The sequence below is a fragment of the Nymphaea colorata genome, chromosome 6, assembly GCF_008831285.2.
Source record: "Nymphaea colorata isolate Beijing-Zhang1983 chromosome 6, ASM883128v2, whole genome shotgun sequence".
NCBI classification, from domain to species: domain Eukaryota; kingdom Viridiplantae; phylum Streptophyta; class Magnoliopsida; order Nymphaeales; family Nymphaeaceae; genus Nymphaea; species Nymphaea colorata.
Genome location: NC_045143.1, coordinates 11,524,764 through 11,543,723, shown reverse-complemented (window position 1 = coordinate 11,543,723; position 18,960 = coordinate 11,524,764). Strand labels below are relative to the sequence as shown.

The following is an 18,960-nucleotide window of genomic DNA, read 5'->3' as shown; positions in this document are numbered from 1 at the left end:
GCTGGGCTAATCTATGTCGCATAAGCTAAGAGTTCAAGAGATGATGAAGGTGACATGAGTATTGTAGGTAGTAGCACCTTTGACATATCATAGAATACACTCATTGGCACTCCAATTTACGTCGGTGTGTGTTTTTCATGTATTGACATACTTTATTCACCACAAAGTAGAGATTAGGCCATGTCAGTTTGAGGCATTCTACTACCCATGCTATTTGATGATGGTAAGTAGGAGTAGAGAAAAGTAGTCCATCAACTTGAACATGTTTAGAAGATATCAACATACGAGTAGGAATTATTTTGGCATTTTCCATTATGCATTAGCTGAGAGTTCAAATATATATTTTGTTGTGTTATGGAAATGCCATGAGCTGTTTTTGTCACGTCAATATCGAGAAACAAATGTAAAGCACCAAAGTGTTTTAAATTAGGATTCTTTTTCCCAACTTGTCAATGGTCTAAACACTTGTCGCATAAGAGATTCCTATGAGAATGGTGTCATCCACATAAATATGCAAACATAGGACTAGGGTGTCACTAAAAATATAAAGAGAAGGGCCTTTGAGGATAAATAAGACACTGTGGTTGGTCCATATAAACCTCTGCAATGAGTTCACTACTAAGAAGATCATTGAAGACATCCAACTGGATAATTGTCCATCCTTTGTAAATAGCTACAGTAAAAATCATCCAAATAGTTGGAATCTTAACAACAGGATTAATAGTGTCACTCTAATCAACCCCTTCTTGTTGAATACAACCCCTGCCGCTAGACAAGTTTTATATTGGTGTAGAGATTTACCAGCATTGCACTTCATCTTGAAGACCCATTTGCTTCCTACCACATTAGGATCAGATGAAGGATTTACAAACTTCTGAGTTTCTTTTTTCAGATGTGTTGTGTATTCTTCTTCCATTGCAACATTGCCAATGATGACTTTTGATGGCTTGAAGATATATAGGTGAGGGTTCTTGCTCTAGGTTCACATTGGTTGTGGTTAGATAGATCTTAGTTTGAAGAAAGCCAGTTTCAGAATGTGTGGTCGCTGTGTAAGTTCTAAGGACTAATGAAGTCTTGAGGTTGGTGGGTGACTTGTTGAGAAGTAGGTTTAATGATAGACTGTGTCTCATGTTGGGTGATCCATAGAATGGAAAGGTCATTGCATGAGGAGATAATGAAGAATCTTGTACCGCCGGTGGACTCGAGCTAAAAGGATTAGTCATGGTTAAAAGGTGAATATTTTTGGTAAAAATGTAGTGAGAAATGGAGTAGAAATAGGAATCAGTATGGGCGAGGTGGTGACATGGGGTGTCAATGGTGCAGTTTCCTTTGAATTGAAAACATCACTAGTCAAATACAGCATGCCAACTTGTAACCACTTGTTAAATGCAGGAAGTATCAAAACAGAAGAACTCTTTGTGTGGCAAGCTCTAACCAATGAATTCCATCTTATGTATATTGAACTGAGGAAGTATCAAAACACAAGCAACCTTTGTGTTGCGAGCTATAACCAATGAATATACACAACTTACTCTGAAAATCCATCTTATGTATATGAAACTGTGGAAAGCATGAATAGCATGTATATCCAAATACCATGAGAAACTTGTATTCCGGAGCTTGCTGAAAAAACACTTGAAACATGATATCATTTTTGTAACTAGTGATAACATGCAATTTATAATAAATATAGTCGGGCGAAGAGCATAATGCCAATCTTTTTGTAGTATTCCAGATTAAGCAAGAAGGGTTAGTGCTGTCTCAACAATGTGTTTGTGTTTTTGCTTCATCTTGCTATTTTCCTCGTGGATGGTATAAGACATGATGATCTATTCCACAGTTTCTGAGAGAAGTTGAGACATTTCAAAATTTGCCACCCCAATCATTGTGAGAATACTTGATTTTTGCATCAAACAAATTTTCTACCTCAGGGTTGAAGAATTGAACCACACCAATGCTTTACGATGAATAGATACTGAAAATAAGAACTAGCATCAACAAAACTTATGCTGCGCATAAATGGAATAGGTGAAGGTTCCCAAACATCAGAAATGACTATATCCAAATGTTCTCAAGCAATGCTTAAAGACTTGTGTTAGCAAGGCATGACTTTTGCCCATTTGATAATCCTCACAAGCATTTTTGAAAGAGTACTTATCTAAAATTGGCAAACCATACATAGACAAAACATGTTCAAGAGCAGTGATGGTCACTTTATTGTTAGTTCCTAATTTTGTTAATTGAAAATGATATAAGCCTTGATGACTGGCGCCTTCCAGTAGAATGGTTGTTGCCTTGTAATCCTTCACAAGTATTTGTTGAGATTGAATTCAGAAATGACACCATTGTCCTTGCCACATTTGTAAACTGAAAGTAAATTTCTTGTACTATCTGGCGCAAGCTAAATGGACTTAAGAGAAAATGCACGACTAGCATGAGTGGCAGGAAAGTAAGCATTTCAGGCAGAAAATACAGTGAGACCTTCACGTGCTATTACCTAACTTATAAGTGATGGAGATTGTTTCAGTTGTATGTAACACATATGGTGGAGTGGCACCCAAATCCAGATACCCTCTAATATGGCCAGCATGATTTAGTTTGACGTTATATTTATATATATATATGCCTAATAAATAGATGGCTTCTGGGGTTTGAAGCATGAATATCAAAATTTTCGCTTAAAATGGTAGAAAGATTTTTTGCAGCGTATACAATTTAGTAGAGTTTGTACACGCAATTTGACACCCAATTCCAAGGACTTTCCGGATCGAGCACCTTGATAATCACATCAAGTGGACAAAACAGAAGGAGAGAGACTACCCTGGTGCACCTCAAGTTGCGGATTCATTCAATTGATTATAAGCATCAAAGGACAAGTAAAAGACTGTATAAGAATTATAGGTATATATTATGCCTTCGATCCCTTCCAGGCGTGGATCTTTAAATAATGCTGAGGGCAGTGCCTGACCTCATCGTACGCAAGTTTGGTCATATATATATATATATATATATATATATATATATATATATTAAAAAGAGAGAGAGAGAGAGAGAGAGAGAAAGACAAGCACTCATTAATTTTCCATGTCATGATCTTGTCGACCAAGAAAGTGAACCTGAAATATAATTTGCATACAAATTGAGCTATGTTTGATCTGTTCTTGAGAATGTCCAATTATATATATTGCACTACCTTTCACTGAATTATCCTCGCTAGAGCACAGCAATGGAGAGCCAGTTATGGATGACCTGGGGATCCGTTTTAGTCTCACTATTCGCGTGCCTGGCAACCACTGCGAAAGACTTCCTCCCCTATACCATCCGGAGCTTCCTGATGAGGAGATGGCGGACGGTGGTGGAGGTGTTCAACCCGTATGTCGACATCCGGATCGACGAGCTCAGCGGCGAGTGGCTGAGGTACAGCTTGGCCTATGGCTCAATCGAGACGTACCTGGCAAATACCTCGTCGACGCGAGCAAGGAAGCTGAAGGGGAGGATGGACAAGGACTCCCACAACCTGATCCTCAGCATGGACGAGTATGAGGAGGTGACCGACGACTTCCATGGCGTCACCGTCTGGTGGACCTCCGGCAAGTCCATGAACCGGTCTCAGTCCTTTTCCTTTTACCCCTCGCCGGACGAGAAGCGATTCTACAAACTATCCTTCCACAAGCGCCACCGGAAACTCGTCGTCGATTCGTACATGAAACACGTCGTGGAAGAGGCGAAGGTGATCGAGGCCCGGAACCGACGCCGGAAACTTTACACCAACAACCCTAAAATGGACGACCACAGCTACCGAACGAAGCTGTGGAGTCATGTTCCTTTCGAGCACCCGGCGACCTTCGAAACGGTTGCCATGGACGCCAACAAGAAGAACAAGATCATCAAAGACCTGGACTTCTTCAAAAATAGCAAGGAGTACTACCGTCGAATCGGAAAAGCATGGAAACGCGGTTACTTGCTATATGGTCCTCCTGGGACCGGCAAATCGACCATGATCGCAGCCATGGCCAATTATATGGACTATGACGTCTATGATCTCGAACTCACCTCCGTCAAGGACAACACCGAGCTCAGAAAGCTCATGATTGAAACCAGTAGCAAATCGATAATCGTCATAGAAGACATAGATTGCTCTTTGGATCTGACAGGCAGCAGGAAGAAGAAGGAGGAGGAAGAAGAGGAAGAAGAGAAGCAGGAAAAAAAGAAGGGTGTCGGTGGGAGGCTTTCAAGAGGTAAAGATGAGAGCAGAGTAACTCTGTCCGGGCTTCTCAACTTCATAGATGGACTGTGGTCTGCTTGTGGAGGCGAGAGACTCATAATTTTCACCACGAATCACATAGAAAAGTTGGACCCTGCGCTTATCAGGACGGGGAGAATGGACAGGCACATAGAGATGTCTTACTGTTGCTATGAAGGGTTCAAGGTCCTAGCCAAGAACTACTTAGGTCTGGAATGGCACGAACTTTTTAAGGAGGTGAGGAGGCTCTTTGAGGTGGACCAGGTTCAGGTGGCACCTGCAGATGTTGCAGAGAGGTTGATGGCAGAAGCTTTGGACGAGAAAGAAGAGGAGAACAGGACATGCCTCCGCAACTTGATTGAATTCATGGAGAAAGCTAAGGAGGAGAAGATGAAGAAGGAGACGGCTGGTGAAGGAGATCGAGGGAAGAACACTGAAGAGGAGGATGGTGCTTCTGTCAGCGAAAGTGACCACAAAGATTAAGAAAGTAACGACAAAAAGAACTGAAATTAGTCTTTTGAAAAAATTTAAAAAAAAAATTGCTTGCCGTTTGAGAGTCCGCGTGCTTCTGAAATATAAAGGAAGAGCTAGTTCCCAAGTTTTTACTTGATCAAGTTGTTATACCAAAATATTAGTAATGGAATTTTTCTTTTTCACTTTTTCTGTAACTGGCCGATACTGCTTCTTGTTTGTGACGCTTTCGGGTTGCTGAGATGAGGCTCTTCAGACACCACCTCTCCTGTCATGAGATCTGAGACTGAGGCTCGAGTTGCACAGTCTTGTGTTTGCAAAACACCTTTTAATTAGGACTTTTATCCAGTGGCCTCATGAACACACCTCCAAATTAAAATAAAAAAGAAAAGGAATGATGACCAATATCAAGCTGAAATATGACGCCAAAGCGGCTAAGCATAGTGGAGAGAGAGATGGAGAACAGGAGAAGAGTTAAAGCAAAGGGCACCTCATGAAAATGATGGGCATGCTAATAAACCTGGTTATATGGAGAGAGTTTTCTGTATGCGGCTTCATGTATGTAACGAACGTACACTGAATGTGGACCCTACTACCAATATATATATTTACTTTCATAATCAATCGTTGCATGTGCATTAGATAACAAATAGATTATGAAATAACAAATAAGTATGAGATAATGTTTATGAGATAACAAAAGAGTTATGAGATAATAAGATAATAAATGGATGGATGTATGAGATAACGTCAAACATAAGTATGAGATCATGTTTATGAGATAACAGAAAATTTATGAGATAATGTGATAGCTAATAAATATATATGAGATAACGTTAAACATAAGTATGAGATAATATTTATAAGATAATAAAATATTTATATGATAATGAGATAATAGACGGATGTATGAGATATCACTAAACATAAATATAAGATAATGTTTATGAAACAATAAAATATTTATGAGATAATGAGATAATGCTATAAGTGGGACAAAAAAACGAAAACACTTTTTTACTGTCTAAAGGGGTATATTGGTCATAACAATTGCATATATGAACTGACAAATTTTACTTTTATCAAATCATCAAATCTTCTTTTTGCGGTTTTTTTATTGCTATAAAAAGTTTCTTTTTGTATTAATCATGAACTTTTTTTGTCATACTTAAAATGACACATTAAATTACATACACTAAGGTTGTATACATAACCAGCTTTGAGTTATATGCACAAACTTATGCACACTGGAGTTACTGGAGTTGTGCATAGCTTCCTGTACTCACACTAATAAAAGTGGAACTACAGTTGTTATGCCTTAAAAGGCTGTGTACCATATACCACATAACTCGTTCTCACATGGTAAGGAATGAAACAATGAAAGCACTAGCAGAGTCAAAAATTTTTGGCTAAAGAGACCCTAATTCAATTATTTTTAATGGGATGCTATATGTATAAACAATCAAATATATTAAAACATTAATATTAAAAAATAACAAAACTTTGAAAGGCTAGTCCGAGCAGCTGCCCACACCAGCCACCATGTGCCTCCGTCACTTAATGAAGGTTTCTTGATGACAGTTTCAACTTATAAAAAGGAAATATAAGGAATATTGAAGGGTCAACAATGAAAGACTTTGTCACATAGGTGCTTGGTGCAGACATGATTGTAGTTTCCTTGAAAACCTTGAGTGGGGTGAAGGCACGTGTGGGCTACATTTGAAACTTGTGATCAATTTTTCTCATGCCCCTTAAAAATTTGAAACTTTATACTTAGTGCCCCTCAGCCAGCATTTTCTGTCTATGCCCTAGTTTAGGCATATTTTATATATATATATATATATATAGCTGTATTTTCTATAGCTGTATTTTCTTCTCTTTACTTCTATATGTACTATTTTTATATAAAGTTTTTGGTAGGCCCTTTTTAGTTCAAATTTATCTTGCTTCTGGCTCGGCTCAAGCCATGTTCATGACACTCGTGTTGAGTTCGAGCTGGCTCAGTTTGGCTCGAACTAGCTCATGAACAGCCCTAGTTAAAGACCAGGGTGAATGTTGGCAGTGCAATCTCGGTGGCTCTAGGGGCATAGGGAAATGTTTTGTTGGCATTTGATTTTGTGATGCACAAAGCTGCCAGTAATTTACAATTTCATTCCTGACTATTCCACTATTCCAAACAACTGTAATTGTTGGGAATGATGAATTTAGTTCTCATAGCTTAAGTGGCAATCAATTTAGTTGTCTACTACTCCAAACATTTTGGGGTGAGAAGAAGGATATCCCAAAGAAACGAAAACCCCTCCCCATTTCCTATATTCGTGAGGTTTAGGGCTGCCATGGGACCTAGGTGGGGAAAGGAATACCTGTTAACTAGAGTGTCATGCATCCTTTACTTGTAGTTTAGAGGAGTAGCACTCATAAGAATTGAATTGACGACCACATTTTCACCAGCCTACCAATCCCGTTTGTGTGTGTGTGTATACACACATAAAGAGAGAGAGAGAGCCAGAGAGAGTCACTAATTAATTTACAAAAAGACTTTTATCATCAATAAATCAAATCATGTACAATTGAAAACTACATTTACAAACTGTTATCTTTTTTTTTTTTTTCCTTTTTCTTTTGATCAACTGATCATGCATTAGTTTTCCATGAGTATGAGTTTTGGCTTCGGCCTGTTTGGTTGCAGCTCAACAACCTCAATGTGGATGTCTACCTTCTGTAGAACACTGTGAGTCATGCTTTAACAGCTTAGGGTGGGTCAAAGCAAACTAAAGTTGTCTGCTTTAGTCATCTCGTTGAACAGTTTATGGACACTCATTCAAAGGCACAGAGAAGCAGAACTTTGGGAAGATCCGCAACACTGCACCCCAAAAAGGAAAAACAAAGTTGCTGCACTGACCATGTATGAAAAATGATCAGCTAGGATGGCTCAAGTGGCTCCACTAACTTAGGCATAGTTCATATATAATTTGTACCAGACATAGTCAATGTTCATGAGATTTTCTACTTTGAGCAATGCCAAAATCATGTTCAAAGCTTAAACATGTACATACTAAACACAAAGAAATAAGGAATTGTCAAGACCTTGTTCTCTTTGTTGCAGTCAAGCTTTAGAAAGAGAATATCTAAATACTTTCCTAGACAGCCAGTACTGGATTTTAGGGGCCAGCATCATGCATGGACCACACTTGTAAAAACCAACCTTACAGTCAGAGCCAAATATAAATGATGTTGGGCTTCATTAGATACAACGAGACAGAATACTTTTATGTATATATGTGTTCTCTGCATGTCTATGATGAAAAGAAACATTACAAATCATATATACCAAACTGAAGCGAGCCTATTCAAAAGAAGTTCTTGCACTGTGAAGTTCCTATGAATACATATATGCCCAAAATTAGAGCTAACACTAAAACAGGTTTAAGTTGATTTTAGAGATTTCAAAGTTATAGTTGAACACCTCAAGGGGCATAGCATAGCTGGTTGGGCTATGGGCATGTCAAAAGCAAGTCTCTAATTTGATTCCTATGGGTGTTGTGCTTCTCTATCTTAAGGTAGTGGGGCACGGCATATAAGTTAAAGGTTGTACCACTACCCTCGCTGACGCCGACACAAATCAGATCCCCGAATGCAGGAAAAATTTTTTTAGGGTGGGGGTGGTGGCCTTCAAGCCTCATTCTGGGCAGTAGGAATGAACCTCTCACTTACCTAGAAGGTTAAAGTTGAACTAATTCTACCTGCTCTAGTTCATGAATTCAGAGGAACTATGAGACAGGGGACTTTATGCTCATCACTGTTTATCAAATTGATAATTGTACCCTCTTATCAGAAGCAAGAAGGAGATGAGTAAGGAAACGTAAGAGAACCCATTAAACAACATCAATATAATCACACTAAAACCAATTTCATCAAACAATTGGATTGGTAGGATGGTGCTTAGATCCAACTGGGTTCTGTTGATTGATGTCTCTTTCCTTCTCAACACTTGGACCTTGGCTTGCTTGGGGTGTCCTTGGCTTTATGAGATCAAGCCTGCTGGAGAAATGATGATTTGCTCTCTTATCCCATCCCATCAAGACAACAAACTGAATTATTGGAGCACTTTGAATGATAAGAATGAAAACATTTACAACGTACTAAATGATTTATGAGTTGTCCTATGTTCTGCTATTATGTAACATCAATCACTACCACTTCTCTAACTCCAAGCAGCTGCATAGGGAAGTGCAAAAACGGATTAAAAGAAAAAAGGTAAAGAAAAACTAATTGAATTTCTACAATAAAGAAGTGAAGAAAAACAATCCAGATGCAATTTTCTCATGAATTAACCTGATAAATACCACTTTCATTCTCCATCATATGGCTGGAAAATTATTCATTTTTGAAATTATGCATTATCAGCAATAGAGCAGAAATGATGAATAAGTAAGTGAACAAAAATAAGTTTTTTACTTATTAACTATTAAAAATTAGCTTTTTAAATGCTGATTTACTGTTGAACGAGGCCGTCAAATTTAGTAAATTTTTGGGATATCTGCATTTACTAATGATTTACAATCCTAGTATGTCCTTAAACCTAGTAAGATCTGCATCTTTTCAAAGTTAGTATGACCTGAGCTTTTTTTTAATTCAAATTTCAAGTTCATACATAATCCAAGTTCCAAGAAATTCTTTATATGAATTTGATGCTTACGTTGATGTTCTTATTAGAGAGAACCCCACAAAGCTATTTCCTTCATAGTATAGGAAAGCTGCAGCAATTGAGTCACAAGCAATTGAGTCACAATCAATACATCCAGCTGGCTTTGCATCTAGCTAAGAAGCATGTTTGCGTAGTTCGTGAAAGAATAGCAAAACAATAATAACTTTAAACACAAAGACAAACTCTTGGCTAGATTATCCAAATGTGTGCGATCAACAAAGATTTATCACAGCTCAACAAGAAGCTTCCATGAACTACTTTCGGTTGGTATCTACAAGTATCTGTACATTTATTGTCTTCTTCCAAGCAACTACAAATAGTCATTTTCCCTTCTTGTAAACAGAAAGAATAGGACCATCAATGAATTTTGTTGATTTGACAAATGCACCATTGCTCCATACCTATGAAGAAATGAATCAACAACCTATCCTCACTTCCAGATTGACCCATGTTGATATTAAAAAAAGATGGAAAAAATACTTCATTAATTAACCCTAGTCCTCTTTAGATAGAGATTAGGGTGGGATGGTGAAGTTACATAAAAGCCCAACAAAAGAATAAAATAATACAAAACTCCTACCTACTTTAGAAATATTTCCAAATTACTCTCTATATTTTATTTTCTCTTAACACTCCTCCTCAAGCTGGAGCATATATATTTAGTATGTTCAACTTGTTACAACACTTAGAGAACTAGGTAGAGGCTTAACAAACACATCAGCAACCTGATGTTCTGACAGGAGATGAGTAGTGAAGATGCTTCCAGCCTACACCATATCTCTAAGGTGGTGACAAACCATCTCTATATGTTTAGCTTTTTCATGAGAGGCCAGATTATTGGCAATATTGTTAATTGCTTGTTGTCAAATAGCATCTTCATTGGAAGAGAGACTTGGATTCCCAAATTAACAAGCATTGTTTTTATCTAAATCATATCTACTCTAGTTTGAGCCATAGGTCTTATAGTCAAACTCTACCTTTGATCTCGCCACAACCAACTGCTTCTTACTTATCTAAGTGCTTATATTCATTCCATCTTTATCTAAATCATATCTACTCTAGTTTGAGCCATAGGTCTTATAGTCAAACTCCACCCTTGATCTCGCCACAACCAACTGCTTCTTACTTATCTAAGTGCTTATATTCATTCCAGGAAAGATGCAAAATCCAATTGTGAATTTCCTATCTTCAACAAATCCAGCATAGTGGGCATCCATATACACCATGAAATCAAGTGAGCCACTTTTTGAAACAATAGCCCTTTCTCTTGTGCAAATTTAAGACTCTTGAGTACCACCAAAGCTGCATCTCAATGGACATTTTTAGGTTTTTCATAAACAAGCTTAATTTTCCCATGGCTAGAGAGAGATCAAGGTGAGGCACAGTAACATAAAGGAGTTAATCAATGAGTTATATGACTTGCTATCAACTTCTTCAGAGTTTCCATCATATAAATGAAGTCAAGGATTCGTAGGAATATTTGTACGTTTAGCTCAATACATGTTTGCCTCTTAGAAGGAGATCAAGAACATATTTCCACTAGAAAATAATAATACCATCACTACTCCTTGCACCTTCTATCCTTAAGGAGTACTTAAGAGGACCAAAATCTTGGGCAACAAAGTACTTGTGCATATACTTCTTAGTTTGAATAACTTCTTCCTCACAACTGTCAATCAATATGATATTATCAACGTACACTACCATTATCACTGTACCTTTTGAACTCCTTTTAATAAACAAGGAATGATCCGATGGAGATCATAAAATAAGATTTTCATATCTAGTTTTTGGATTTTCATAAATATTTGAATAGAATTCTGATAAAAAGTTGAATTGTAATAGAGGTTTGAAGAACTGAATTTTTATAGAAAACATGAATTTTCATTAAAAGTCAGATTCTAATAAAACTCATTTCTTTTAAACAGGTTCCTTTGGAGCATGATGGTACACTTGAAAGTTATAGATGAAGCTTGTGACTTGACTAACAAGCTGGGACATTGAAGGCTTGCTTAAAAGAGTTGGACTTGTGATAATCAAATGCTTTCAAGAATAAGGGCATTAAACGATGCTATAGGAGATCTATACTAACTTTGGATTATTAAAAGAGTACAATATGCACAGAAGAAATGAGTGAAGACCATGTTTGTAGATTCAAACCAAATCATCTTAATGAAAACCATAACCGGGTTTTTTAAGGACCCATCAACCATAGTAGCTCCAAGTAGGGGGAACACCCTTGACATCAAATTTTTCACGAACATGTTGATCAGTGTGTCAAAGTCCTTTATTTCTACCGGTTCACATTTTGAGTGTACCATGTTGCAAAATCTCCTTCAAATGACAATGTAAACCAATGAAAAAGTGCCTACTTCTTGTTCTTGTACTTGTAACAATCATTGAAAAAGTTGCACAGATGTATGTGAAGGTTTTCTTTTTCCATTCTATTTGCATAGATCCTTTGGGAGATCAATTTTTTCTTCTCCTTCAAGCCCAAAATAGAAATCTTCATGAGAATAGACCCTTTTGTTTTGTGTTGCTTTCATCATGTGGTCCATCTCTTCCAGTTTCTCCTTTACTATATCCACCATCATGTAGGCTGTTCTAGCTTTGGGACCCTAAGTTTCGTTCACTAGCCCGGTTTCTTGGTAATGCCCGTCTTCAGATGTTCAAGGGATCCACTGAATGGGTTTCTTCAGTGTGTGCACTTGGAGACTAGTATTAAGTCTGGCTCAGTGGTTCACCTTCTCAATTAGCAACTGCTGTTGGGTTATGCTAGGTTGGATCAATCTCAACCTTAGGTCAAAACCTGAGAAAAATCAAACAAGTTTGGACTATCAGCTCTAATGGAGATTTGATCAGTGTGATGTGATGGTGTTGGGAATGGGTTCCACACGAGTTATAGAGCATGAGTGACTCTGGAGAGCCATCCACAGAGTGATGGATGATTAAAAAAAAAACATAGTGATTTTGGATGAATTATTCCAAGATCTGGTCATCATATAAAAAAAAGATTCCATTTCACGCTTTAGAGTTCATATGAAGACAAGGTTCGTATACAAAATGATCTTTTTCAATTGAAAAAAGAAATATACTTGATCTAAGTGATCCTTTACAACTGAACGATAAGAATGACAAGGACAAAATGGTCATTTCCTGTGACTAACCATTGACAGTGATTCCCTAGTTACTCTATGTTTAAGCCTCAATCAAGAAGATCCTGAATCACATGTTTGAGCACATGGTAATCTTCAGCGGAGAGTCATACAGCTCGATGATATTTGCATAAATCATGGAAACTCATCCCCATTATGACAAGAATATATCGAACCTTGCGAAGTTTTATCATATGGTTTGTAACCAAATGATACAAGATTCGCTCTTTGGTGTGAGTCAACTGGGTGAATCACCAATCTCGGGTCCAATTTGGGTGCTTGATTTGTGATTGACCCTCAGCCTTAATGATAGTTTTGAAGCTCTTGAAGCTCGGATTTGAGTCAGTGCATGTTTGAGCTTGGTCTTTGCTTGATGTTTACTTGAAGTATGACCCTTACTGGAACCTTTGTTGTCAGTGCATCACAATTGATGATGTTGGCTACTCCCTCCCGTTGCTTCTTTAGAGAAATGTCGTCAAGCTCTGATATAGATTCTTGCATTATCATTCTGAGGTTGACGTAAGTTGCAGGGATAAAATTTTGCTCAATTTGATTCATGAAATATCCTATCTTAGGAGTTTAGGGTAGTTAGCTGGCTTGAATCCTTGGATGTTGTTTATGGCTTGAGTGGCTTTTCCTTTATTCATTTTTCGATCTTGAACCAGTTACCTCATGGTATTCAAATGTGCCATTAATGAGGAAAATGATGGTAACCCTAACCATAATAAAAGACCTCTTGATTTCAACAATAATCCACTACAAGTTCTGTGATAAAGCATTAGGCTACACATGGTTTGTTCTTCTTTTGCTAAGAGCCGAGTTTATGAAGAATGAGACTTCAATAAGGGTTCACTGTTGCAAGTTTTTAATGGACAAAGAAGCTAGAAATAATGTAATGACTGAGGATCATGGATTAGTCCTGGGCTACTAAAATGGGTATAGAGATGAAACCTTGGGATCAACGGAGTTATCAGATTGTAGACGAATAGAGTGATGACCAGATTGGTTGTACTGAAATGGATGTTTATAGAAGATGAAGATCTAATCGGGAAAGTCTATAAAAGTATGAAGTCACACAAAGATGCACAAACAAGGTTTGCTAAGTACGTAAGGGATCTAATATGCTTTGCTTTGAAAGCGGTTTTTAGGATTCCTATGGGAAAGCTGGGCTTTTCAAATTTTGTTAATCTGATCAAAGTTATGACATATATCTCCTTGGAATTCTTTGGTTTGGGTTGATTACACACCGGGTTGCCGACCCCGAAAGTACTAACAAGGATGCTTGCCCTGCCTTGGAATCATTCCGCTGTGGAAGATACATGTACAGGTGAAGGGATTTTGGAAAAATAAGCATGCAAAAACTAAGGGTTCTAATGCAATGTTGCCTGAGATGATGGAGGTTAGAATAGTGAAGTGACAAACATAGTTTTGAAGCAACATCTAAATTGATGAGGGTTATAATTCGTTTGATTCTAAGCAAGCATGTTTGATCCTCCTCAACTGTTCTAAGAAATCACAAGTTCAAAATAAAACATATCTAAGTGTAGGTTAAAAGCAGGTTATTCCTACTATTTCGAGCAATATTTTGGAGTCTTAGACAGGCAGATGGACAAAGTTTACTCAAAGCAAAGCCAGGTCCTATCATGATTCCAATGTGTTTAAATGAAAATTTTGATCATTTAAGAGGGCGTTTGGCAATAGAGATGCTTTGTATCTCATGAATCTACTACAAAAATTATAGAAGGTTTATTGGACATTAAAACTATTGTTTAGTGAACCTTTCTTAATTTTTTTAATGGATTCATAAAACATTCACAATGTGTTTTTGCTGTTATCCACAAGACGATCGCTCTTTCCTAAAGAAGGGAGCACTTCTGAGCCCTGACCTGTCGATACGAGGTTCCATCCTTCCAGTTAAATAACACCACATCAGAAAATAAGCAAACAAACAAGAAAAAATAAAAATAAAAACAAGTAGTATGGTATTAAAAAAACAAAAAAAAGGTTAAAATTCGAAAAAGGAAAAAATGCGAAAAACACATCTCCACCACGTTTCTTTTTCAGTTTTGGCATTTCTTAAAACAAGTGACTTTTTTTTGCCCTTTGTGCGTCTGACTTTTTTCTTTCACATTTTAACGCTTTTTTTTTATGAGCTTGGTATACAGCCAATTTTGAGAAGATCGACATGTTTACCCGTGGGTTTTCCGGCGTCCTCTAACCTGTGGCCGTCCAACGGTGGCAAACGGAGCTCGGCCAGGCATCAGGATGTGGTGGATGGAATGAACACTCAAATGTGTCATCACGGCAGCGATGGATATCCAACCTGTCGTTCTCTTCCTCCTCAGTGAAGGCCTCTCGTCAACCGTAGGTCATCGAAAGGATCTCAAGCGCCATTTGGTTCTTAATTCATTCTCCGAATAGGAAAGCATCGAACAGGGAACGAAAAAAAAAATAGAAGCGGATCAATCAAGCAGAAAAGAAAAAAAAGAGCTTGCTCGGCCGATCAGAGCCACCATCCCTTTACATGCCTCTTGAATTATAGGTATAATAAATTGTCTGTTCCCACCTCATTTCTCCTATCTTAGTTTTCGCTTTTGCAAGGAGAAACCAGTACTTGTTTCGAGTTAGCATTTGTTGGTAGACTGTTTCTTCTCTGCTCTGGTTTCTCTCCATGGTTAAGGATCTTACATTTTGGTTTTCGCTTTCTGAGGAGGAAGCTGCCCCCGTGTTGCCATTTCTTCTCCGATCTGTTTTCCTTCCGTGCTTAAGGATCTGCTGAAACTCAATGATGCGATGCTTTAGGATTCATACTTGAGTGCTAAATTGTTTAAGGATTTGGTCATCCCTTGTTGGTCTATGACTTTTCTTCTTTATACTTGATGGGGGTTGTAATTGGGGTTTTGGGGTGCGCAGGCTGTGAAGGAAATGTTTTTAGAGTGCTGTGGAGGCATTGCTTTAAAGATTATTTCTTCATCGTCCATAAAAAGAGTCTCATCTAGACTGAATGGGAAAAGATTATGGTCGTTCCTTTAAACTCATAGATCCTCTACATCTTCGCCCCTGTGAGAATGTTGGCTCAGCTTTATGTTAACCTCTCACCACTTACTTGTTCTAAGATTAAGGAGATTCCCCTAGATGAGTTTCGAACCATACAAGTTGCTGGATGAGGTCTGTCATGAATCCTGGATTTCTGAATGTAATGTTTTATCCCCATCCAGTGTCGTTCTTCACTGATGCTGCCGCTGCCTCCAGCAGTGTCTGATGTTGGGAAGTTGATATGGCCTTCTCTTTATTTGAGGAGAAGGATATATTTGTCAAATTTATATCTTAATTCTATTTTAACTATAGCTAAACTAAAGTCGTCACTGTAGCGGCCTATTTGAGAATTTCTATCAATTGTTGACCGCCTATTTTTTTTTAACCCTCAAATCTTGAGCACTGAAAGATTTCCAGTAATTTGTAATCTTTTCTTTCTGTCATATATGTCTACTTTCTGGAATAAGTGAAGGTACTTCATCCCAAGTAGAATTAGGAACAAGGAAAGTTTAATTTTTTTCTTTAAACAATTTTGGTTGTTGGATTGTGGGATTTGATTGTCTGGGTGGTTCGTTTCAGAGGATATGCTGTGGAGAGGGTTTCCCCACCAAGGTGCAGAGAATTCGTGATTGCTGCAGAGAGCTTGTTTTTAAGGAGTCAATTTCCTGATACAATCGTAGCCGATATTCAATATGGCCAGTCACCCTTCTGAAGTAAGTTCCTTTCTATATGCTTCTTGCTTTCTGGGTTCTCCACTCTTATCTGGGAACTGGTGATGTTATTGCTAGTTTCAGGTTTTTGCCATTCTTATGTCAGGATTGTCAGTTATTGGCATCACTAAAAGTTTGGTGACTTCGCTTTTGCTGCTTAAGGATCTTGATACGACCTGTTCATTTTGATGCCTTAAATGTAACTTTTCCGTGCATCATTGCATCTATTCCTGGACCTGAATTTTGTTATAAAGAAAGCAGCTATGCAGTCATACTATTGCTTTATTTTGTTGTGCAGAAGTGCTCTTTTCTCTTTACTCTTGTTTGTTTCTTTTCGACTGGTTTGAACAAGATGAGTTTGTGAACCTTACTTCTATGTTATGTGGATTTCACCTTTATCCACATAACAAATTCACTATGTCCACATTTAGTCCACCATTTTCTTTTAGTCTGCTATTACAATATTGACTTTAGGATAAAGAAAAGTTATCTGGTTTTTCAAAGGCAGGTAAGATTTTTAGAAGAAAAGTTCCAGTATACATATGAGTTTACAGGCCGGCAGACTATGGAATGTCTTCTCTACTTCCATTCATGAATGATGTTCTATATAATGTCAGATAGTGGGATGTCTTCTCCACTTTTTCCTTGAATTGCAAACTTGGGTTCTTTAATGATTGTTGTTTGTCTATTTGGAAAACTAATGACTTGATGGACAATACATCTACCTTTTGTCGGTCTGAAGAAGAAACATGGCCGCAGTTACCCTTCCTATTGGAATTTAACATTGAACACTCGTGGTGCATGGCACTCCAACTGCTGGCTTGATTTTGACGTCGTGAATTAGTACCTTATGTTTGAGGGTTTGAATGGGATTTTCATCTCCTCCTGATGGGCACTTGAGTTAGCTTCTTTTTTGAATGAAAGACAGATGTTTGATTATGATCGATACTGTTTCTGTAATTTTCTCAGTATATGTTTCGGTTAATTATTTTAGATAACCTTCATTCTTTTAGGTCTGCGTTCACCTTTTGATATTTGTATTCGTGTATGAAAATTTGTTTTGGAAGGGATACAACTTGGCATTTAGACCAAAGTCAGCTGCAGTCTCCAAAGGGTACAACTTTGCCTCTTCTTGGGAGCAGGTTCTCTTTCTCTCTTTCTCTCTCTCCCCCTCTTATATCTATTGTATGTTTAGAAATTCATAGAAGAAGCTGGATTCTTCATTTAGTTCCTTTTACAAAACTTCCTCTTCCTCGAGAAACTTTACTGCACCGTATTAGTGACATATTTTATAAAGAGAATGATGAACAAGAAAAATATCAGAAATTACCTAACCGGGTATCATATTCAGACAGTGCAAAAGGAAGTATGGAACCAACTTCTATGGTATGGTACCATCATACTGAAACCATATGACAGCCTATGTCACATGGGAGAGGGGTGTGGGTGCTGGTGCCGGTGCGGGATGCAGCAAGTTCCAAAAAAAAATTGGGTGCAGACATATATATATATATATATATATATATATATATATATATATATATATATATATATATATATATATATATATATATATATATATATATATATATACATATATGTGTTATTTGTTATATAAGTAATTTTGTTTGTCTATATTTTATACTTTTTTTTATCAAGGTTACCTTAATCTCATACCAAATTCAAAGTTTTATTAAATAAAATAAAGGGGAAGAGAGAGAAGAGGGAAAAATAGAAGGAAAAAAATGAAAAAAAAACAAGAGAAAAGAAGAACGGGTGCGGTCAGCAGCACCCGATTGTGTTTGACCAAGTCGGGTGCCATGTTGGCCCGCACTCACACCCACATCAGTGCGGGTGCGCCACCATAGTTGGTGCACCCATGTGACTTAGATGACAGCATAAACGTTTATGCTATGCGATGTTGCATTATACCAGTTTGGGCATTTCAATACTTGCATTGCTTGTCCCACCTCTTCCACCTGCTGTTTTGGGCTATCAACTATATATGGAGGTATATCATGTTGAGTATCATTAATGTTCTAATGTAATTCTCTATTTCTAGTCACCTACTTGCAATGAGACAGCCATCTAGCCTTGCTCAAATTTTTGAGGAGAATGTTTTGTGATTTAGAATTTCTGAGCTCACATGGAAGTTATACGTTCTCATGCTGTTTTTCTTGAAAACTTTTCTGTTGAACAAATCTGTAAATTAAGTGATTTTTTTGTTATGAATAGGGTCTAACATGATTTGATTCATTGGAATAAGGGGTTCTCCTTTTAACTCAGGACATGCTGAAAGAGTAATGAACTGGTTTCTCTGTGATGGAATATTTTATTGGGTTCTGTTAGACTATGGGTACAAGCCATTGTGTGTTGTAGGGGAAGGAAATCGACAAATAGTTTTCATGGTATTTTCCTTTGAAAACATTTTTTGAGGATTATCATTCATGGCACTTGCTATATACTTCTTTTGCTAATAATCTGGTAATGCATAACTGCAGGTCCTCTCATGTGTCCGTGAATTAGACCTTAACATTTTATTTTCCTTTTTGTGCTGGTCTTTCATTTATTTTTGGCATCTAGATGTGTATCTTTCCTCAGTTGAGATTGGCTAATTGCAACCAATGTTTTCTTTTT

At 37.5% G+C, this 18,960-nt stretch overlaps 2 protein-coding genes across 4 annotated transcripts in view; both read left to right on the top strand.

Annotated features, from left to right (window-relative positions):
- Positions 1–3,163: 3,163 nt before the first annotated feature.
- On the top strand, positions 3,164–4,859 carry LOC116256339 (AAA-ATPase At3g28580-like). The gene has a single exon (XM_031632690.1). It carries the CDS (start codon positions 3,227–3,229, stop codon positions 4,724–4,726), a length of 1,500 nt encoding a protein of 499 aa, XP_031488550.1. The 5' UTR covers positions 3,164–3,226; the 3' UTR covers positions 4,727–4,859.
- A 9,851-nt stretch (positions 4,860–14,710) lies between these two features.
- The window catches only part of LOC116256010 (conserved oligomeric Golgi complex subunit 3), a 46,088-nt gene continuing 41,838 nt past the window's right edge, over positions 14,711–18,960 (top strand). For all 3 annotated transcript variants that reach the window (XM_031632125.2, XM_031632126.2, XM_031632124.2), the window contains exons 1-3: positions 14,711–15,119; positions 16,193–16,326; positions 17,391–17,465. In XM_031632125.2, coding sequence (XP_031487985.1) covers positions 16,306–16,326; positions 17,391–17,465 — 96 coding nt within the window. In that variant the 5' untranslated portion in view covers positions 14,711–15,119; positions 16,193–16,305. The remainder of the gene's footprint in view (positions 15,120–16,192; positions 16,327–17,390; positions 17,466–18,960) is intronic.